General features: G+C 44.2%; 1 protein-coding gene across 16 annotated transcripts in view; it reads right to left on the bottom strand.

Moving 5' to 3' along the window:
* sox6 (SRY-box transcription factor 6) overlaps positions 1-22671 on the bottom strand; it is a 720990-nt gene that overhangs the window by 519825 nt on the left and 178494 nt on the right. Inside the window, exon 1 of one of the 16 annotated variants that reach the window (XM_068046297.1) lies at positions 11413-11763. The exons of 14 other annotated variants lie outside the window; for them this stretch is intronic. In XM_068046297.1, coding sequence (XP_067902398.1) covers positions 11413-11457 — 45 coding nt within the window. In that variant the 5' untranslated portion in view covers positions 11458-11763. Of the gene's footprint in view, positions 1-4977; positions 4999-11412; positions 11764-22671 lie in introns of those variants that run through there. One more of the 16 variants, XM_068046298.1, reaches the window with a different exon arrangement.

Below are 22671 nucleotides of genomic sequence, written 5' to 3'. Positions count from 1 at the left end.
TATACTGTATTTTGTATTCTAAATTTGCATTTTGGTGAAATATAGAAATCAGTGAAGTACTATATTACAGAGACAAGAGCACAAAATGGTCAAATGACTCAATGGGATGAATTTTAATGGAGGAGGTCTTCAACACAAAACCATTTTGCAAGTAGGTTTTCCATCATCATTCCACCACATTCTGCCTGGAACACAGCAAAGCAGTTGGCAGGAGGTGAAGATCAGGTGGCCTTGGCTGCCTTGTCTGTTGGCAGGTAAGTGGTGGTGGAAGGGGTTTCAGGAGGGTCTCGCAGTAGGGAAAGTTACAACTTTCTTTGTGGGAATCAAAGGATCTCTCCTACTCCTCCTGGTCTCACAAAGGAAATTTTGAGACTTACGACATGTCTGTCAAAGCAACTGCTGACATGCTTCTGCCTAGTGGGAAAGCCAATTAAATCAGGGTCCTATTACATAATCGAAAGCCAATTTGCACACGTATATCTAATATATATATTGTCTGCCTAGAGGTTAACAATGGTTGGGACCTCAGTGGGTAAGTTGCTTGTTTTTAACTGCCTTATCGCCACCAGGCAGGTAAGTTGAAAAGCGACCTCAGTGGGTAAATTTTTTTTATTCTTTCATGGGATGTGGGTGTTGTAGGCTAGGCCAGCATTTATTGCCCATCCCTAACTGCCCTTGAGCAGGTGGTGATGAGCCACCTTCTTGAACCGCTGCAATGCATCTGGTGTTAGGAACGGAGTTCCAGGATTTTGACCCAGTGACAGTGAAGGAATGGGGATATTGTTTCAGGATCGTGTGTGGCTTGGAGGGGAACTTGCAGATAGTGGTGTTCCCAAGCATCTGCTACCCTTGTCCTTCTAGATGGTAGAGGTCATGGGTTTGGAAGATGCTGTCAAAGGAGGCTTGGTGAGTTGCTACAGTGCATGTTGTAGATGGTAAACACTGCTAACACTGTGCGTCGGTGGTGGAGGGGGTGAATGTTGAAGATGGCGGATGGGGTGCCAATCAAGTGGGCTGCTTTTTCTTGTATGGTGTTGAGCTTCTTGAGTGATGTTGGAGCTGCACTCATCCAGGCAAGCGGAGGGTGCTCCATCATACTCCTGACTTGTGCCTTGTAGATGGTGGACAGGCTTTGGGGAGTCAGGAGTTGAGTTGTTCACCGCAGAATTCCCAGCCTCTGAGCTGCTCTTGTAGCCACAGTATTTATGTATCTTGTCCAATTCAGTTTCTGGTCAATCGTAACCCCCAAGATGTTGATAGGGTGGAATTCAGCGATGGTAATGCCATTGAATGTCAAGGGGAGATGATTAGATTCTCTCTTATTGGAGATGGTCATTGCCTGGCACATGTAGCGCAAATGTTATTTGCCATTTATCAGCCCAAGCCCGGTCCAGGTCTTGTTGCTTATGCACGAGGACTGCTTCAGTATCTGAGGAGTCGCGAATGGTGTTGAACATGGTATAATCATCAGTGAATATCCCCACCTCTGACCTTATGATATAGGGAAAGTCATTGATGAAGTAGTTAAAGATGGCTGAGCCATACAGTTTCAGTTCCTGGCCTATGTTCGGTTGGCTGCCCCAGCCAGGGCAACAATAAGGATCCCACAATTGACCCAAGTCTGCTGTGGCTAGGGAGGAGGACAAAGCAACAAAGGTTTTACTTCTGATCGCTATGTAGTGTTTCCCAAGCTGGAAAGGTCATATATGTGCATGTCACGTGAGGATAGAATCAGGATTGTTTATGGTGCCACAATCCCACCCCTCATCCCACTCACCCCCAATCAATAGGATTGCCAACCCTTCAGGATTGTCCTGGAGCCACCAAGAGTTAAAGAGTGAGCAACCCAGGAGTGAAATCATAGGAACATTAAAAAAACTGTTTGATTTGTCATTTTCTTTCAACACATGAATCATACAAATATTGGAGAAGGGGGGAAATGGCTGCTTGACTGGGTGGGACTGTTGCAGGGAGGAAGTCATTTGATGGAACTTCCAGGAATATGTCCAGCCAGAGTTGGTAATTCTGCCAATCAAATAGGCCTCAAACATACACTGTCTGGATCACACATGAATAATGGCCACTTGGGCAAGGTACTGGAGGACTGCCAGTCCTCATGTAACCATATCCTAGCGTGAGTCAGCACCTTCAAGTTGGGAGGGCGCAACAAAAAGTACAATACGTTCTTGTATTCCTTTTTAAAACAATACTTAGCTTCTTTATAAAACCATTGTTTGAGTTGGTAGAGTCGGGACATGTTCTAAAGATCACAGTAAGTCTGGTTACTAAAATCCTTAGGTACTTGATGTGTTGTTTACTGGCAGGGCCACACATTCTGAAAGCTGAAAGTTGTGGTGCTGAATGGGTTAACAGAGGGATGCAGTTTGAAGGATTGTACAAAGGAGGTCCAACACACTTGTGAATAAAGAACGCTGTTGAATTCTGCAGTACCAGTGACATTGTCTTCAATCGAATCCACTTGAAACACAGAGAGGACTCTGTGACAAGTATGAGGTAAGCAAAAGAGAATGTCGGGTAGGTCTGATGCACAGTATTCTGACTATAAAGACCAAAAATAAGAATGACTGTACTGTCTCTTTAATAATAAAATTAGGCAAGATGTTCATACAAGTGTATACTACATACGGCAGCATTTTACTGCAGAGGATGCACATGATTTAAACTAGTAGTTACGAGTGTTTGTAGTGCACCACAAAATTGATCTAATTACACCCTAAAATGAAAGCAGGGAAATCTATACCTAAAACAAATCCAGCATAAAGCTGTCTTTGTAATATAGTGCTCCTCTTTATTGTTCAACAAAAAGGAAAACTTTGTCAGTACCCAGAAGACAATTCTTGCTAATAAAGACAGAGACAAGAGGGATCCATAAGCATATCACATGTCCTATTAAGGGAAACAAGGCTATTACAAGGGAGAACACAATTGACGGGGGAATAATGAAACAAAACGCACCCAGTTCAGCCATGTAAAGCAAAACTCTTTTCAAGAGAAGCTTTGTATTTTCTCTCATCATCCATTCAATGCATTCCAAGTGTGCATATATTGGACATTTGAGTCGTGGAAATATTAGTGATACATATTTAAACCTTCCCTCCCAAGGTACAGCAGTGTGTTGCATAAATCAGTTCAGTTTGAAAGGGACTCACTTCATGTTTTTTTTAAATATTCACCCTGAAAACAATCCACAGCCTCATTTGTTCAATAGTCAATGGTAGTTAAACCTCGGTACACTTGGAAAATACCATTATTCATTGGCTAAAGAAAGGAACATAATATAAGCTGGTCAAGTGCCAGACCATAGTGAGGATTGTGTGGTTGCTAAGCTACTAATTCTAAAACAGGCCAATCAGTGCGCTAAATTAACAATGTCACAATAGGCCATTCCTTGTTGCTAAGCCAAATCAATGATGTCACCGTAAGCTCTTTTGTGTTGCTATGTCACTATAAACTATTTCTTGTTGCTGTGATGTGATGTCATAATAGGCCACTTCGTCTTTGCTGAGTTAGTGACATCACAACAGTCCATTTCTTGTTACCATGTCAGTGACATCACATTAAGCTGCTCAGTGACCGCATAATAGGTAATTCCTTGTTGCAGTCACTGATGTCACAATAGAAAATTTCTTCATATTATGTCAGTAATATCACAATAGGTTAACCTTTGTTACTAAGCCAAAGATAATGCATCATACAGAGAAATGTACAGATAAACAGTGCCATCTTACTGGGGAGCTATTGGCAAGATGTTGCTGTGAAAACTGCACAGCACCAAGCGCTATATTGAGCCTGTGTCTAGACAATACTGTGACAGACACAATAGGGCTAAAATTCAACACAGCATAGTTACAAAATGGGTGGTAACAGATTGGCTGTGCATTGTACATACAGCCTGATTTTTCTTACCAATGGAAAGAAATATCGGTCAGGGTGTAGGTATAATGGGTGGCCAATCCACTACTGTCCATTTTATGCCCTCACTGAAGTAAAATTTTACCCTCAACATAGTTTTAATGTTTAAAAAATATTACATTTGCTGTGAAAGATAATTGGCAATGTAAATATTGTATAAACCCGATTATGTATTTTGCAAGGATTTAACCATGGGACTCTCTCTTTATATGAAATCTATGGTTATTGCTGCAGGGTGTTAGATGCACAGACACATAGGCACAAGTGTGATCTATTCCAATAGGCATCTGGGGGTAATTTTTGCATTTACCACTTGGGCAAAAACTGGAATTGTGGATCATTCGCCCGTTTCAAATCCACCTTCTTTTCATATCCACTGAAATCAATGAAAATAAAATTGGCAGATTCTGTAACTGTCGGGTGATCCTATCTATCAGTTTTGTGCCCAAATGATAACGATGAAAATACCCCATTAAAATTTACCATTGCGTCTGTGATTCCTTGTTGCGGGAGTTGGGGGTGTGGTTGGGAAAAGAGGAAAAAGTAGAAGACTCCCTCTATTGGTGTAATTAAAATTTCCACACACAAATCTCCATATAAGCAACGACACCACATTTCTACATAATCATTCCCCTCACACCTTTACTATATTAACATACAATCAACATCATGACGCCCACAAACTTGCACTACCGCCATTTATGTCCACACCACACAATTACACACAACACTCAGTTCACACACATTCACTTACATAAGTGCACTAACATCTTCACTTACATCTACAAATTAATATTCACATACACAGAAACACTAAAACATATAAGTGCAGTCAGCTATCACTCATATACATGCATATACACTCACACAATTCATTTGCACACATGTAAGAAGTGGCTATTTCAAATCATGTTAAATTTAATTCCCAATACTCCAAAGGCCACTTGTCAGAGTCTGCTGTTCGGTGTACACAGGGAGCAGCGTACCATTTGCTTTAGCAATGTGCTCTTGCCGAAACTTAGAAAAGAATTAATCATTTTTTACCTGTGTAATCTTTTGAGACAGTAAAAGATATAGCAATCATGGATTATCCCACTAAATCCCACCGGATCAGTTAGGGCTGTCACACCATTGTAAAATCTTCAATTGGATAGCTGTAGAAAAATATATGCAACGATCTTTCAAAGTTCTATAGACTGGTTTGGTCAGGGCTTTCCTGTGTCTGACTAAAATCAATAGTGTGGTTGAAGCTTTTTTAATGAGCCCTCCATAGTAACTGTGTGACACATATTGCATTTGTCACTGAAACAGTTAAATCTATGTAGGTTCCTTTCAAATACAAACTTAAATATGACATTTTTCACGAGGCAGCTCCTATTTCTATAACGCCCTTCATTGTCAGCTGCTTGTCTAGTGAAATATTTGTGTTGCTGTGAAAGAAAATGAATGCCTTTTTCTTCCTCCCCTCTGTTTTTCCCATTGAAGTTGGGCACCCACCACCCCAACCCCCTTTTTCTCTAAATAGCATAAGCAGGTCCAGCTGGGCAACATGTGCAGCCAGGTCAGTCTGTTGCTCCCAGGGACCTTCTATAGGGATCTTGAGTCATGCTTTGCAAACTGGACTGGTGAGGGTAGAGATGAGAACTCAAAGCCCACAAAAAGGATGTGGTTAGAATGCAATTTTTTTCACATCTTTTTCTCCTGTTTTCATAAATTAGCACTCCAGCTCAAGTGATATATGATTGCATTTAATCTATATGTACAGTGTATCTGAATTTTCCTTCAGTTTAACAGAGGAACTATTAATAATGCACCACGTTTCTCCTGTCCAGCTTCTTCATGACATAAGTGATAATTTTACAAACCAAAATTACAACGTATAAGCCACTGGGATGTCTTCTATCAGCTCATTGCCCGACAGTGTCTTAGATCTGCATTTATTTTTGGTGCATGGAAGATTTCATGTTAGAGTTTTTTTTTAATGAGTTCATATTTTGTAATCAAGTACAAAGCTGTCTTGGTGGGTTTGGATGGCAGTGTTATATATTACCAATTTTCTCCTATCTTATCCCGAAAGTGCATGTACTCCATGGGGTTTGCTTCCACAGATGCCAGCTGCCCTCTGGTCTCCAGCCTAATGGCTGTTCTTCAAGTATGAGTTTGGACAGTGAGCAGTGGCAGGCTGCATAAAGGGAATCACAGCCCACCCAATCCTCTTTTCGCTTAACAGCTCAACCTGTACACTCTCCAGCAGGGGTCACTCAATAGCAATTGGGAATGGCAACTTTGGTTCATTTCTCTCCTCCCTAGTCCAGGGACACAAAGCTGAATTATAGAATCCAGACTGTTCCCTTAGCTTCAGTCAGTGAAATCAGCATGAACTGGGCATCAAAGTTGACTCTTTCTGGTCTATATGAGTGTCACCTTGATTTGACCAGCAGCAATCTTGTCTCTGAGGTGATTATACTTTCAAACCCCACTCTCGGCTTGAAACACATAAACCTGGCTGACACTATCCTGCAGGTCAGTGGGAGTGCTGCATTGCTAGAGTTGCCATTCTTTTGATGAAATACTAAACAGGGTCTTTCCTGTTCAGTTGCACTATTCTGACAGCAGAGCATTCTCATTCCTCCCTCAACCAACATCAAAAATATATTATATGGTCATTAATATCATTGCTATTTGGAGGATATTGCTCTGTGCAAAATAGCTCCCCCCCCCAACCCATTTTCCTACATAAGAACAGCGACTGCTTCAAAAACAAATTGATTGTATGTGAAGTGCTTTGGGATATCCTTAGTGACATGACCAAAGTGCTATATAAATGCAAGCACCGCAGAGTCCATGGCTCATCAGTGGAGTTCATTATTTTCTTTTTCTTTTACGAGCTCTGAAGTGATTCATAACCATGTGTGAGTGAGTGTGAATCTGAGAACAATAACAATTCTTCCATCTCAGTGTGTTCGGGCCATCGCACAAGGTTGACTCAATGTTGAATTTGAACTCCCTCCAATTTAGTGGGTCTGAAGCCAAAATTAATATGAAAATAAACAAAACTCACTTCCCAGTGGCCTAGTGAGGTAGATAACAGTCTGGTGTGATAATAAGCCATACAGACCAGAAAGTTTGGATTAGACTCAGCTGTGATGCTCATTTTCTCTCTTTACATTCAGTTTTCCTTTTTAGTCAAAGGCTGTCTAGCTGGTGCATGTTGCTGGTGCTGGGATTCTAATAGGGCTTCTCTTATTCCACATTTCACTCTCCATGAAAGAAACCAAGGCAATACTCTTTGGGGCACAGGGTTCTCCCACAACATATAATATAATTGAATGGGCTCCATTTAAAATAATAGGATCTTTACAACTGATTGCACTTTAAATCTGACAGCTTGGTTTTGTCTTATTCTAAATAAGGCTCTCCAACCCTACATCCCACTGTCACTCCCCACTCTTCTGCATTTAGAATATTAAGCATCCCGGCCACTTCCACTCCACCATCTGCAGCAGAGCTTTCAGCCTGTCCTCCACAAATGAAGCTCACGTGGATAAGGATGAAGCTGAAAAATGGAGTGTAGAGTCTTTTTGAACTAATGGCCTTCCTGATCCATACTGAACTTGAGACATCAGACAGAACATATAACACAGCAGTGTTAAAGTCACAAGCAAATTAGATGCAACTTGTACCCTATGGGAGGAGCATCTGCTGCACCAATTTCATTATCTCTCTCTCCTTAACCTAGCCACCAAACAAACTGCACTTTTAAACTTTCTTTTGTACTGAAACCACACATCCTCACCGCAACAGTCATTCGTCTTTTCATCCAGAGGTTCCTAAAGCGTTACTGTACCCTAGTTCTATCCGGTGTCCCCTCAAATATCCTATGTTGCTGGTTCATTTGTCCCACCAGATGAAGGAATTTCTCTCAAGTGCTTCCATTAAACCCCTTCCCATTTTGTGGCAGGTGCACAGTATATCTTCCATTAGAACATAGTGAGTTAGTGCTAGTAAGCAGTGCATTCAAACCGGCCCTCACACTATTTTTAATCACAGGTTACTATAGCCTTAATGAATTCCAGTTATACAAAACCCTTTGTACTAATATTCAGACTGACTTCCATTCGGGAGTGAGTTGGAGGTTTCACATTATAGTCAGTACTACACTTTAACTCCTGTACCACTGACTGCCATTAGCTGCCTACTTCCATCAAAGGCTAGCTTCAGCTGATCCATAGAATCTGACCCAATTGAATTAACTTGGTTCTGATTTTGTGTTGGGTTTGACCTGAGGTGACCTCATTGCCCTTGAACTCAGAGCCATACCCAAACTAGCAAAGCTGCCAGCCAGGGTCATTAGACCCTTGGCTTGGACACTGGTGCAACGAGTGCAAACTGAGACTGTTAATGTGCAACTGTTTCCCAGACGTGATTGCTCCAACCAAGTCTGGGTGGTGTGCTCATTGTCACTTCTCAGTCACTGAGGTTCAGCCTACATTGCCATACCAGGAAAAACATACAGCTGGCAGGGAACTTACAGAAAGCCTAGTTTATATATAAGACCACCTAAACATTTTCAGTTTCTGCAAGCTTGTTCCTTTTAGGCAGAAGGAGATGCATTGGTGAGGCTCAGTTTACTTGGATTGTGCATCCTGTCAGTTTATGACAGCTATGGAGAAGGCCATAGTATAAACCATTTCACTCTGCCAGTACAAAATAAAACAAGCAAATTAGGAGAAAAGCAGAAGAGCTCATAGGAAAGGAGGACATTGACAGCCACTTGGCAAAATAACAATTGTAAATAGTTGATGTACATGATTTTTACTTTAGTCTTTTATAAAGTAAAAGTCAGCCTGTATCACTGATCTCAACATAGAAGGAGCTAAAAATAACATGATATTGCTGTATAAACAGTGCATTTGATTCCACTTCAGCAAATATATTTCTGTTCTGAATGATTATACCACAATATCCTCTTTCCACATAACCTGTTTTACATGCTTAACCAATTACAGGCCTGATGAGTTTCTGTAAGCACAGTAGCTATACTGCACAGTTACCCTGAAACAGTATATATATTCTTCCTTCATCCAACAACTGATAATTCACTTTTTTAAGCACAGAATTACCACATTAATTACATTGCTTCATTCAAATTATTGGATTTTCACTTTAAATTGACTAAAGTGAATTGTACTTTCCAATACTGTTTCAGAGTTTTGTCCTTATATATCAGTAACTATAGTTTTAGATTATATCCTATTCTGAAGTGCAGATACAAGGCTGAATTTCCTGTTCTCGCCGCCGAGAGCTGTGGCGAGCGAAAAAAATGGCACGACGCCACAATCTTGAGAGCGCCGGTTCATTTAAATATGCATGGTGGTTGTCCCCTCCCCCCACCAATCACGTGGTGAGGGCGACCTCGGCGATGCCGTGAACAGCATCAGCTGTCTCTGCACAGGCACTGACGCAATTTTACAAGGGCTGCCAGCCCTGCTCAGAGAACGCAGAGTTGAACCCTGTAACCGACACCCCCCCCCACCACCGCTATGCCGAAAATAAATGTTTGCCCCGTTCCCCACCAATACACCAACATTGCAGAGTTGACCCCTTCTCCCCCCACACTAAAAATGCAGAGTTGACCCCGTTTCCCCCCCCCTCCCCCCACTACACTAAAAATTCTGAGTTCCTCCTTTCCAACCTCGGTGGCGCCAGCTTCCCCTCAACGGGAAAGTGAAGGCATGTGAGTGCCACCCATTTTATGGCAGAATCGAATCCGATGGTAAGGTCGTGGGGAATTGTATTTAAATGTATTAATAAAGTTTATTTAAATATTTAAAGTCAGGTCCCATCGCTGAGCAGTGGGGGGCTGCCACAGAGCCTACATGCCACCGGAAAGATCGGGACCGGCAATCCCGGTATCAGGCTCCGTGGCGGGCCACTGCCGCTCTGATCATCTGGCCACCCCTCGCACAGAGCCCGACATTGGCAGCTGAACAAAATTCAGCCCACTGTTTCAGAACTTATGATGTTCCAATCTATAGGTTAACATTATATATACCACAGGTATCTATAGTTTGTGCTGAAGGAGTTAAACTCAAAGTACAACACACATCTCACACAACACTAAACCGCATGCCTGCGGGACAGATTTAGCTTTCTTTTCCCCACTTCCGTTGAAACACAAGGGGTCAACATGAAAAGAACGCGTAACATGTTTCATATCAGTTACACTGGAAGTCTATCAGACATGTTCCATACTTTTCTGTTGAAAGAGTTCTACCAACTGGTGGGAGATGAAGGTACTGCAGTTTGAGTAAGAATTTAGAACATTGTAGCACCTACCAGAATCACAAGGTAATTTTAACCTAACCTGCCATTGATGGAAAGTAAAATTGGGTGTGTTCTGAAACACATAGCTGCTTCAATCCTGTCAGTTTCATGCTTGGCAAGTTAGGTTAAAGTTATCCTCACAGTCAGTATGCTTTCATAAACAGTGCTGAATGGGGACTGTTGAGCAAGACTGACAGATGCACCAAAACAGCCACCCCATCCGCCACCGCCTCCTAGCATGTCAGCTGTGGCTCAGTTGATAGCACTCTTGCCCCCTAGGTATAAGGTTGTGGGTTTCATCCCACTCCATGATTTGAATACCAAAATTGAGGCTGACACTCCAGTACAGTATTGACAGAGTGCTGCACTTAGAGGTGCTATCTTTTAAATGAAATGTTAAACCAAGGCCCCATCTGCCCTCTCAGGTGGGTGTAAAAAGATTCCATGGCACTGTTTCAAAGGAGAGCAGGAGAGGTGTCGCGGTCGATATTTATCCCTCAATCAACATCACAAAAACAGCTTACCTGATCATTATCAAATTGCTGTTTGCAGGAGCTTACTGTGCACAAATTGGCTACTGCACTTCCTGCATTACAAAAATGACTACACTTCAAAAAGTACTTCACTGACTATAAAGTGCTCCGGGGTATCCAGTAGTCGTGAAAGACACTATATAAATGTAAGTCTTTCTTTAGCAACATTTACAATATACATGAGCAACTGTCCTCCAGTAACATTTACAGCACTTAACAGTTTCACTCCTTCCTCTTCTGTAGCACTTACAATAGATCTGTAGTCTCTTAAATATTTTTAAAATGGTGGGAAGACATAAAATCAGCCAGGCTTCCTGGTCCTGATTGCTATTATCATTTTCGGGAAATGCATGAATGTGCACTTTGGGTAAGGACAGGATCAAGTTTGGCTGTGATATCCTTAATGATCAAAAATCTTGTTAAACATTTACCACTTCACACATGAAGAATGCCCACTTAGGCAGCTGCTGCCCCTGTAACCCAGCAAAAGTCAATGCCTTCAGAAATTAAAAGTGGAAAGTTAAGGAAAATAGCAAGCTGAATTAAATGTTCATAAACTCCTTGGCTGACAATGACAAGTAAGTTTGCTAAGTATGATGTGAACAGATTGCACACTTACCAGTAATCTACTGAATTGTCCAATCAAAAGTTGTGTCAACAGCATCGCATTTAGTGAAGAAATGGTGTAAAATTGTTTCTGTAGGGTTCAGAAGAATAAGATTTCCAGATCGTATTTCATTGTCCCAGTCTGGCTGATGAGAGGTTTGAACTCTCTGTAGGATTCTACATTGAAGGGCATCCCTCACATTGCAGAGAGATGGATGCTTGACAAGCTGCAAAAAGCTTGTGTTTTTTTTTAACAAGCTGAAGCCGTCTAACCGGTTACTTTTCAAATGACATTTTAACTATTTAGCTAAATTGTGCAAAGAAAGGTGAGAAACAGAAGGAGACCTGGGAAACAACACCCAGGCCTTTCACACTTCTCAGGTCGCACACTGCTAAACTGACTTGCTTAAAGGTCCAGATGGCTTAAAACAAAACTTTTCACATAATCAGGTGAAAAAAATACAAAAGTCAGACAACAGATGTCCAGTGTAGATAGCAGAGTGTACTTCAGTGACAATGTGTAGAAATAACAGGAAAAATGACTTTATAAAAAGAGCGAAAATCACTGAACCGTATCTCCCCTTTACTTAGCTATCACCAAACAAAAGATAGAGACATTCATACTGTGTGGTTTTTGTCACATGTGCTACTATCTAAAAGTAAAGCTGAGCATTTTTTTTATTCATTCATGGGATGTGGGCGTTGCTGGCTAAGCCAGCATTTATTGCCCATCCAAGTAACTTCACATATGAGTAATCTGCTGTCTGCTTTTTAACGGATGAGGATTGTTGGAGCTCTCTGCTAGCCCTATCACACTTCGCAGGTACTCTCTGGAAACACTGGGACTGGAATACTGAAGAGTTATGACACTGAGGAATAGTACCTTTTGTCCTTCTTACCAAGGGTTGATGATTTTTTTCCCCCACTTCATTTTTCTCATGATTGGCTCTGCTACATCTTGTGAAGAGATGGGAACAATTTTCCTCTTCCCCTGTAGAGCACACTGGGGGGAACCTAATTCTAATGGTTATGCTGACTCCTTGAGCACTGCATGTGATCAGGCAGTCTGTAGCTGGTACTTTATTAGCAATGTCACAATATTCAAAGAAGCCCCGACATAGCATCCAGCTGGGAGTCTTCAGATATGGTTGAGCATAGAAACATAGCAACAGGAATAGGCTATAATAAAACCAAGAAGTTCTGGAAATACTCAGCAGGTCTGGCAGCATCTGTGTAGAGAGAAGCAGAGTTAACGTTTCAGGTCAGTGACAGGCTGTTTGGTCGTTAGGGTGGCCATTAACGGAGCTCAAGAATACCGGACAGCAGAGCAGCTAAAAACTAGACAGTCCGGTATAAAACCGGTCGAATGGTCACCCGAATCTCCCAATTATAAACAGGGGGTTGGAAGCGGCCCGGTCATTTGACCAATTCAAGCCCGGGTAATTAAATTTTAAAAAATATATATAAGTCCAATCACCGACTAATCATAAATAAATAGCCCATTTAAAGTTTCAGAAGAGTGCAGTGGTGGCATATAGATCAGTCGGTGAGTGTTTTGATCTTGTATGTTTGAGGTTTTTTTTGGGGGGGGGGGGGCTCGAGGGGACTAAACGTCCCCATGGAGGTGTCTTCGCGGTTGCAAAGTTCCCAGTATTATTTTATTCAGAATATTATTTATTTTGTTCTAAATGCAGTCAAATGCTGCAAACCTAAAATGAGGAACTTGGTTAGTACAGTTGTGCTTTTTCTTAAAATACTGCATCAGTTATTCATACTGGCGGGTGCTTCAATGCAATTAAGTTCATTGGCTGTAAAATCCTGTATGAAAGATTTTTTTCTTTGAATTCAGGGAAGAAAGGAATACATTTGTTGTACCACCGAGAAGCTGAGTGATCCTCGTGTTTAATTAGACCATTCACAGGCTCAGGTAGCACTGGCAGTCGCAATCCCGGGATATCTGACCCGTCTCACTCTCTATCCATATCGCCTTGAGGGACACGGCTTCTGGGAACTCACTCTCTCCAGTGACAGGGGACTCAAAGTGTTCTTTACCGTGGGCCGGGAAAGACGAGCTTAGGCCCCTGCCAGTGCTTCACTCACTGCAGCAGAGTGAGGACAGAGACGATCTTGTTCAGGGCAGCGACCGTTTGCATTGTTAATGACACCAAAATAAAAATACCGGACATGAAGTTGTTCGGTACCGGACAAGGGACAGACCAGCTGAAAACCGGACAGTCCGCTGTAAAACTGGACTAATGGCCACCCTATTGACGCTCCGGACCCAATTTGTTTTGTTTGCCATGGTAACTCTGTCTTTTTAATCCAACTCCTTATGCACTTTATCCATGGGGTCAATTATGTACTACTTTAGGACCACTGCAGCTATTTGTTCCTCACGTCAGCTATCGGTTCCTCACATTGCACTGAAGCTTGGGGTGCTCAACTCCCCACATACATAATGTACAATAATACAGCACACCAGCATCTGCAGTTCTCAGAGCCTTTGTACCTGTTGTGCAAGAGGCTGACTAAAGCCCCAGAAAGGTAAGTAGGTGTACAATGTAGTTAAAACATTTGAACAGTGTCCCAAACAGTCAGCACCAAAGCAGCTGCAGCATGGAAGGCCACTTTCCCCAAGTTTGGTCCTTGTTGTTGAGGAACATTTACACAGTGCCTTTCACATCCTCAGGGCATCCCAAGCACTTCACAGAAAACTGATTATTTTTGCAATCACTTTGTTGTGCAAAAAGGCATGAAAACCAATTCTTGCACAGGAAATTCCCACAGAAAGCAGTGAATAATGACCAGTTAATATGGTTTGGTGGTATTTGAGGAGTAAATGTTGGCCAGGATACCTCCCATACTCTTTCTATAGCACCATATGATCTTTTATGTGCAACTGAACAAACAGACAAGGCTTCAGGTTAACATCTCAGTCAAAAGACAGCACTTCTGCCAATACAGCACTCCCCCAAGACTGCACTGATATGTGAGCTTAGATTATGTTGTCAAATCCTGGAACGAGATTTAAACCTGTGGGGCAAGAAATTGGAACTGCTTACATCCATTCATTGGGCATTATGAGTCCCTTAGAACTCCAAAATGGTACGCGGTGCATGTCAGACATTTGGGGCAAACCACGCCAGGCGCCATCTTGGTGAGGGGTGTTAGCGTATGCGCTGTAAACAGGCAGCAGAGGTATGCAGAGTAGGTAGATCATGACATCACCAGTGCTGCCATTTTGAATATCTACACTCCAGCAATGTCCTCTCTTAGCCTCACACAGTTGAACAGGCATTCAGCAGCAGGAGGGACTCCCTACCAGCACTACTTAATAGTATCATCAACTGTTTACAGCTTAGTTGCTGGTTGATGTCTTCTGGCTGTTGATTGGATTCAACAAGTATTTGGTGCTTTCTTTAGTTGTTTCAAGTTGCAGAAGTCTACAGGGAGCAGTGGGGCAGGTGCGTAAGGACTTTCTGCTGACTTCAAGGCTTCTACACAACTCTGTAGCTCCCAAACATGGGTGCACTGGTAGCCATTCCCCTTGGAATACAGTATGACTTGGAGAATGAACAGAGGTCACCCAGAGCAGGACAAGCTACTGGAAGAGGGAGGTGGAGGGGATGAAAGGCTCTTAACAGGAGACCATACCTTCCAGGGTGTTTAGGGAGCACTTCTTCAACCTGATCCTCAGTGAGGAACACTGTGTACAATGACTGTTCTTCAGTAAGGACATCCTCACTGAAATCTGTCACCTGCTGCAGCCACAACTGCAACCTCAGCGCAGGGAAAGGATTGCATTCACATTGGCTCCTTTATGAGTCTGGCTCCTTCATTGTTTATATTTGCAACATCTCACCATTTGTCATCCACTGTTGCATAAGAGATGTCACTGACGCTCTCTATTCATTGAGAGATAACTATGTTTCATTCTCTCTTGCCAGAGAGAAGTGATTGAGTAGAGTGAGGCCCTGGCTTTGCTAGGATTGCAGGCTTTCCTATGGTGCAGGATGCCACTAAATGCACACACATCATTCTGCGGGCGCCGCATGGTAACTCTGCCCTCTACCAGAACCAAAAGGGATTCCAGTCTTTCAACACCAGCTTGTTTGTAACCATGACTTAAGTACATAAGTAATCAGCAGAGAATCACACAGGTCAATGCCCGATATCCTGACAGCAGTCATGATGCCTTCATTCTGCAGCAGATTACTGTGCCAGCAAAATTGCAGCCACCAAGGCAAATCAGAGGGTGGCTAATGGACGACAAGGGCTATCTGCTGACGACATGGCTGAGAGCTCCAGTGTGGAGCTAATGCACATGTGCATAGCATGCATATAATGAAAGTCATGTTGCCACACAAAGGACTGAATTTAATGGAAACCATCGAAGGCAGGTATGGCGGCGTGGGGGGACAGAGATTGCATCGGAACCGTCCACCTGGAAATCTGGCATCGTGATGTCGGATCCGGATTTTGTTAGTGCCGGGAAAGCACCATGATGACATTGCTGATGGAAAGCTACTTTAAATTGCTAAATTGCTATTTTAAATGCATTTCAATATAATTAATTCCAGTTCAATGACTGGCGCCCGATTTTGTGAACGGCGGGCAGCACTCATGGGCCTTTTGGATCACGACCATTAAAGACTGGCAGCACTGAGGCAAGAGGCCACATTGCCGTGACGGGGAGGCAGCCTTGAGCATTATTGCATAGGGGGATGAGGGGGGGGAGGTGGGGGCAGGCATTCAGAGGCCATTGTGGGACTGTGTTGCTGCGTGCCCTGCAAGGGAGCCTGGGGTCTCGGGGGCTCTGCAAGGGGGTCTTGGGGGTTCTGCAAGGGGGTTTAGGGTCTCAGAGGCTCTGCAAGGGGGTTCAAGTCCTCGGGTCCTGATGGACCTCATCCTAGGGTCTTAAAAGAAATAGCTAGTGAGATAGTTGTGCGTTAGTTTTAATTTTCCAAAATTCCTTAGATTCAGAGAAGGTTCTGCTAGACTGGAAAATAGCGAATGTAACTCATTTATTCAAAAAGGGAGGGAGACAGAAAGCAGGAAACTACAGGCCAGTTAGCTTAACATCTGTCGTAGGGAAAATGTTAGAAGCTATTATTAAAGACATTATAGCAGGGCACTTAGAAAAATTGACGGTAATCAGGCAGAGTCAACATGGTTTTGTTAAAGGGAAATCATGTTTAACCAATTTATTGGAGCTCTTTGAGGGTGTTACATGTGCTGTGGATGAAGGGGAACCGGTGGATGTATTGTACTTAGATTTCCAGAAGGCATTTGACAAGGTGCCCCATTGAAGGTTATTGCAAAAAATAAAAGCTCATGGTGTAGGAGATATCATATTGGCATGGATGGGAGATTGTCTAACTAACAGGAAATAGAGAGTAAGCATAAATGGGTTATTTTCTGGTTGGCAAGATGTAACGAATGCTGTGCCACTGGGATCTGTGCTGGGGCCTCAACTTTTTACAATTTATATAAATGACTTAGATGAAGGGACCAAAGGTATAGTTGCTAAATTTGCTAATGACACAAAGATAGGTAGGAAAGTAGGTTGTGAAGAAGACATAAGGAAGCTACAAAGGGATATAGGTAGGTTAAGTGAGTGGGCAAAAATCTGGCAGATGGAGTATAATGTGGGAAAACGCAAAGTTGTCCATTTTGGCAGGAAGAATAACAAAAAAGCATATTATCTAAATGGTGAGAGATTGCAGCGCTCTGAGATGTAAAGGGATCTGGGTGCCCTGGGGCATCGAACGCAAAAGGTTAGTATGCAGGTACAGCACATAATTAGGAAAGCTAATAGAATGTTATAGTTTATTGTGCGGGGAATTGAATTTAAGGAAGGATGTAAATGCGTGGAAGCAGTTAAAAGAAGGTTTACTAGACTGATACCTGGAATGGGCTGACTATCTTATTAGGAAAGATTGGACAGGCGAGGCTTGTATCTGCTGGAATTTAGGAGAGTAAGAGGCAACTTGATTGAAACATATAAGATCCTGAGGGGTCTTGACAGGGTGGATGAGGAAAGGATGTTTCCGCTTGTGGGAGAATCTAGAACCAGGGGGTCACTATTTAAAAATAAGGGGTCGCCCATTTAAGACAAAGATGAGGAGAATTTATTTCTCTCAGAGGGTCGTGAGTCTTTGGAACTCTCTTCCTCAAAAGGCGGTGGAAGCAGAGTCTTTGAATATGTTTAAGGCAGAGGTAGATAGATTCTTGATAAGCAAGGGGGTGAAAGGTTATCGGGGGTAGGTGGTAATGTGGAGAAATCAGTTCAGCCATGAACTTATTGAATGGCGAAGCAGACTCGAGGGGCCGAGTAGCCTACTCCTGCTACTAATTCCTATGTTCATATGTGTGGGCTTGTGCGGGGGCTGTTGTGTGATGTGTTTGATCGCTCACACTGCAGGAGCAGAGGGTGGGCCATGAGCAAGGTTGGGCTCTGAAGTCCATCAGCGACTCTGCCAAGAGAATTATCAAAACCTCCGTTGCCAAGGCAGGGTTGTTTCTGCATCGACAGAGATCTGCAGGCCCACTGACCACTTGGCATGGGTCACATACACCCTGTAGTTTTGGACCTCCGTGGCATGATGCAGTGCCTCCTATGGAGAGAGGGCCAAGAGGCACCTGCGCCTGTCCATGAAGCTCCATGACAAGACCAACAGCAGCTGGCCATGCCAAGAAGGGCCCACATATGCCACAGAGTGTACTGGACTCAGATCAGCTACCTCCAATTGCCCCAGTGCCACTGTCAGCGAAGACTATGGCTCTCTAGGGAGGCCTTCACCAACCTATGTGCTCTGCTGCGGGATAAGTTGTGACCTATGGGATTTGGAGGTCATATTATGCCAGTGGCCCTGAAGATCACTGTGGCACTAAACTTCTATGCATCTGGATCATTCCAAGGATCTACCAAGGACATGTGCGGGGTCTCCCAGGCAGCAGCCCACCGTTGCAATAAGAAGTTGACCAATGCCCTGTGCAAGAGGGCCGGATGCTATGTGCACTACCGGACCAACCCTGGCAGTCAGGCCAAGTGGGCCATCAGATTCAGGGTCATTGCTGGATTTCCCCAGGTGCAAGGTATGATTGATTGTACGCATGTGACATCAAAGCTCTCACTGACCAGACAGCCACCTTCATCAAGAGGAAAGGCTTCCATTCAATCAACATTCAACTGGTCTGCGACCACCAAAAGCGTTTCTTGCAGGTGTGTGTCCTCTTCCCGGGAAGCAGCCACGATGCCTATGTACTTCGACAGTCCCAGGTGCCACGGCTTTTCAGTCTCCCCCCAGCTTGCCTTCAGCGATGGATTCTCGGGGACAAGGGATACCCATTTGAAGACATGGCTACTGACGCCTGTGAGGAACCACAAGAATACAAGAGGTGGGAGCAGAAGTAGACCATTGGCCCATTGAGCCTGCTCCGCCATTCAATACGATCTTGGGCTTCAATTCCACTTTCCTGCCCGCTCCCCATATCTTTTGATTCCCTGCGAGACCAAAAATCTATCTATCCAAGCCTTAAATGTATTCAATGATGGAGCATCCACAACCCTCTGGGTTGGAGAATTCCAAAGATTCACAACCTTTTGAGTGAAATAATTTCTCCTCATCTCAGTCCTGAATGATTGACCCCTTATTCTGAGACTGTTCTAGATTCCCTGACCAGTGGGAACAATCTCTTAGCTTCTACCCTATCAAGCCCTTTCAGAGTCTTGTATGTTTCAATTAGATCGCCTCTCATTCTTCTAACCTTCAGAGAATATAGGCCTAATTTACTCAGCCTCTCATCATAGGACATCACAGCAGAGGAGAAGTATAACAATTGCCACGGCTCCACTTGAGCAACCATCGAGCAGGCCATTGGGCTGCTGAAGATGAGATTCCAGTGCCTGGATCGATCCGGTGGAACCCTGCAGTATGTCCCAGCGAGGGTGTCGCATTTCCTGGTGGTCTGCTGTGTTCTATTCAATGTAGCACTGCAGTGGGGGAAGGCCTTAAATGATGATGAGATGCCCGAGTGACACTCATCTACCAATGAGGAGGACGCAGAGGAGGGAGAGGGACAAGCAGCAATGGATGGTGAAGATCCTGCGCAGGAGGCCAGATGGGTTGAGTGATGTGCAAAGGAGGCAAGAGACAACCTCATAATGACCAATATCCATCAACCCTGATGTCTACTCACAGAGAGTCAAATAAAGGCTCACCTTAATGCATGAACTCTGTCACCATTCATTTGTGTTCCCTGTTTTGTAACCGGCTGCAATGTGCACGAGTGCCCATGGGCAACTATATGTTAACGAGGGGTCTCATCATATTGGCATGTTAATGAGGGCTGCGGTCACATTGGCATTGCTCTGAGGAAAGGGGGGAGTCAGCAGCTCACAATTAAGGTGCAATGGAACATGGCTTTCAGTCAATGATGGCTAATGATTTGCACAAAAGAACTAATTAATCACTATATTACACATTTCCCATACCCGTGAGACCAAAAGTGTGGCTAGGTGATCTTCTTAATACATTTGTGAGAGCTCCTATATGGTGTGATCCCTGCGACAGGAGCTGGGTTGGAGACAGCTGGCCCTTGGCCTGTGATGACTTTGGTGGCCGTCCTCCAGCAGTTTGAGGCCTGGAAAGCCTCGGCTGTCTGAGGGTTTCCTTCTTTCCTGCACCAGTGCAGGACTCTCCTCAGCCATCACGGCTGCTAGAGATGGGCTCACAGGCAGAGGGGCTGAGGAGCTGATGTCCGCACTTGGAGCTCCCTGAGGGGAGCCACCAGATGTGGATGGCAACCTCTCCTCTTCCCTTTGAAGGATCAGTTGAACCATCCTGCTCACCAGAGAAGGACGAGGAGAGGGAGAAGACTCCAGGCTCCTCGTCTTTCTCTTGCCTTGCCAATGTTGCATTAAGCTCATGGCCAAGGCGATGGTGTGCAGGTCTGTGCGCATCTGTGGGATCTGGCTCTCCATGAAGGGCCATGTGCTCACATGCTGAAGACATGGCAGCTGGCATGGCATGAATGGACTCCTGCATCGTCCGCTCATGGCTACGCATGGCCTCTGGAATGTCCACCAGATGTTGCCGTACCCCTCTCAGCAACTCCACCATGCCCTGTGTTGACACCAGAGGCTCATCATCAGCCTGGGGCTCAGCATGGACCTGGCCACCCACAGTTCTCCTACTGTCAAAGGCCTCGGCTGTCTCTGTCTCAGCCTCAGCCAGCTGGTCAGGTGCGTGTGTGGTGCTCTGACCAGCTTGTGACCCTGATTCTAATGCCAAACAGGTACCCACCAAGGTGAACGTATCTGTGTTGGTGGAAAGTGCAGGAAAGTCATGGGGTGGTGCATCCTCTGAGTGGCCGTCCTCCTCTGAGGTTGACGGCTGTCCCCTTAGGCTGCAGTCTCCTGCGCATAACAACCTGCATGAGAGAACACAAACATGTGTGGGTTAGGCGGTGCAAATCTCCATGGTAAAGCCTCTACCAATGAGAGTCCACTTGCCAACCAATCAGCACTCTCTTCTCATATAGTATAAATTTGTTGCTTCCCTTACACTGGTATTCTTGCAATTGTCCTGATGAGTGCAAGATGAAAAGCTTTGACAAAATGTCTCTGTTTTCAGCAAAACACAAATTTTGTACTGCCAAATGACTATAATAGAGATTAGCAGAGAGATCAACATGACAGTTCTGCTAGTGTCAGCCCCTCGTCCCTTACTGTGGGATCTGATATCTCTCATGCTGCTACACACTGTCAGGGGAGTTAAGGGGTGTGTGCTGTGAAGAAAGGTGGCCTATGGCCTAGATGCAGTTATGCATTTGCCAGGATGAGGTAATACCCGAGCCCCTCTGCCATCACCGTCGTAGTGCTACCCTCCCCATGCCATACACCATAGTCACATGCACTCCCAAAAAATGAGAGAGTTATGGAGCACTCACCTTGGTTGAACGCAAGAGGCCATTGATCCTCTTTAGATACTGAGACATGGCAACAGTCATGGCACGGATGGACTCCTCCATCGTCCGCTCATGGTTGCGCATAGCCTCTGGAATATTCACCAGATATTGCCATACCTCTCTCTGCAACTCCACCATGTCCTGTATTGTCGACACCAGAGGCTCGTCATCAGTCTAGGGCTCAGAATGGGCCTGGCTACCCACAGTCCTCCAACTGTCAGAGGCCTCTGCAATCTCCACCCAAGCTTGTTTGGTCAGGCGGAAGGACCTCTTGTCATCGCTGGAGAAGAGGTCAGCAACGTTTTCAGCAGTCAAATGAAAGCTGCCATTGACTCTCAGGCAGGAGTGAATGCAGGGCTGGCAGGCCTTTAAATATGGCGTCAGCATGTGCTCCGTGACAACTCGCCTTCTGCCCGCACCACATGATTGGGGGTATTCATGCCTCCACTATGCAAAATGGCTGCCTGCTGCATGATCATGGTGGGGCGTTTGCCATGTGACAGGCAGGAAGGCATGCTAATCTGGGCCCGTTGCGGGTTATTAAATTCTGCCCAAAATGTGATAGCAGACCATTGCCATGCTGAAACAATGCTTCCACTGGCTAGACTGCTCTGGCGGAGCCAGCAGTGCTTGACAGAACAGGTGTCAAGTTTCGTGGTGATCTGTTGCATGCTGCACAACCTCACCATCTTGAGGGGGCTGCCCATGCTACCAGCTACATGGCAAGCAGCTCAGGTGCAGAAGCACAAGGAGGAGAAGGAGGAGCAAGCACAGAAAGAAGAGGAAGAGACGAGGCAACCTAGACACCTCTTTTCTAGCTGGATTGTCTGTGCAAAAAGAAAGACTTGCAATTATATAGTGCCTTTCACAACCACTGGATGTCTCAAAGCGAGTTACAGCCAATTAAGTACTTTTTGAATTGTCGTCACTGTAGTAATGCAGAAAATTCAGCAACCAGTATGTACACAGCAAACTCCCACAAACATCAATGTGATAATGACTAGATAATCTGTTTTAGTAATGTTAATTGAGCAGAAGTATTGGCCACATTTTTTTCCAAAATATACTTTATTCATAAAAATCTGTAAAAAATACATTACCAAACAGTTCCAAACAGTACCAAGTCAAAAAATACCAACAGTGCAAAGGAGGTCAGTTTCCTTCAATACAGGAGTGAGTTGCCTCACAACCCTTCCATTTCATTTTTCATGCCATATACATTTTACAGCACATGGAAATTTTCCCGATACAGTTCGAGGGGTTTCCCATGGATCCAGCCCCTCAGTTCAGCTTGGTGGGG

The sequence above is a fragment of the Heterodontus francisci genome, chromosome 14 (genome assembly GCF_036365525.1).
Source record: "Heterodontus francisci isolate sHetFra1 chromosome 14, sHetFra1.hap1, whole genome shotgun sequence".
In the NCBI taxonomy this organism is placed as follows: domain Eukaryota; kingdom Metazoa; phylum Chordata; class Chondrichthyes; order Heterodontiformes; family Heterodontidae; genus Heterodontus; species Heterodontus francisci.
The sequence above is the reverse complement of the archived record's forward strand: the minus strand, read 5'-3'. Positions and strand labels throughout refer to the sequence as shown.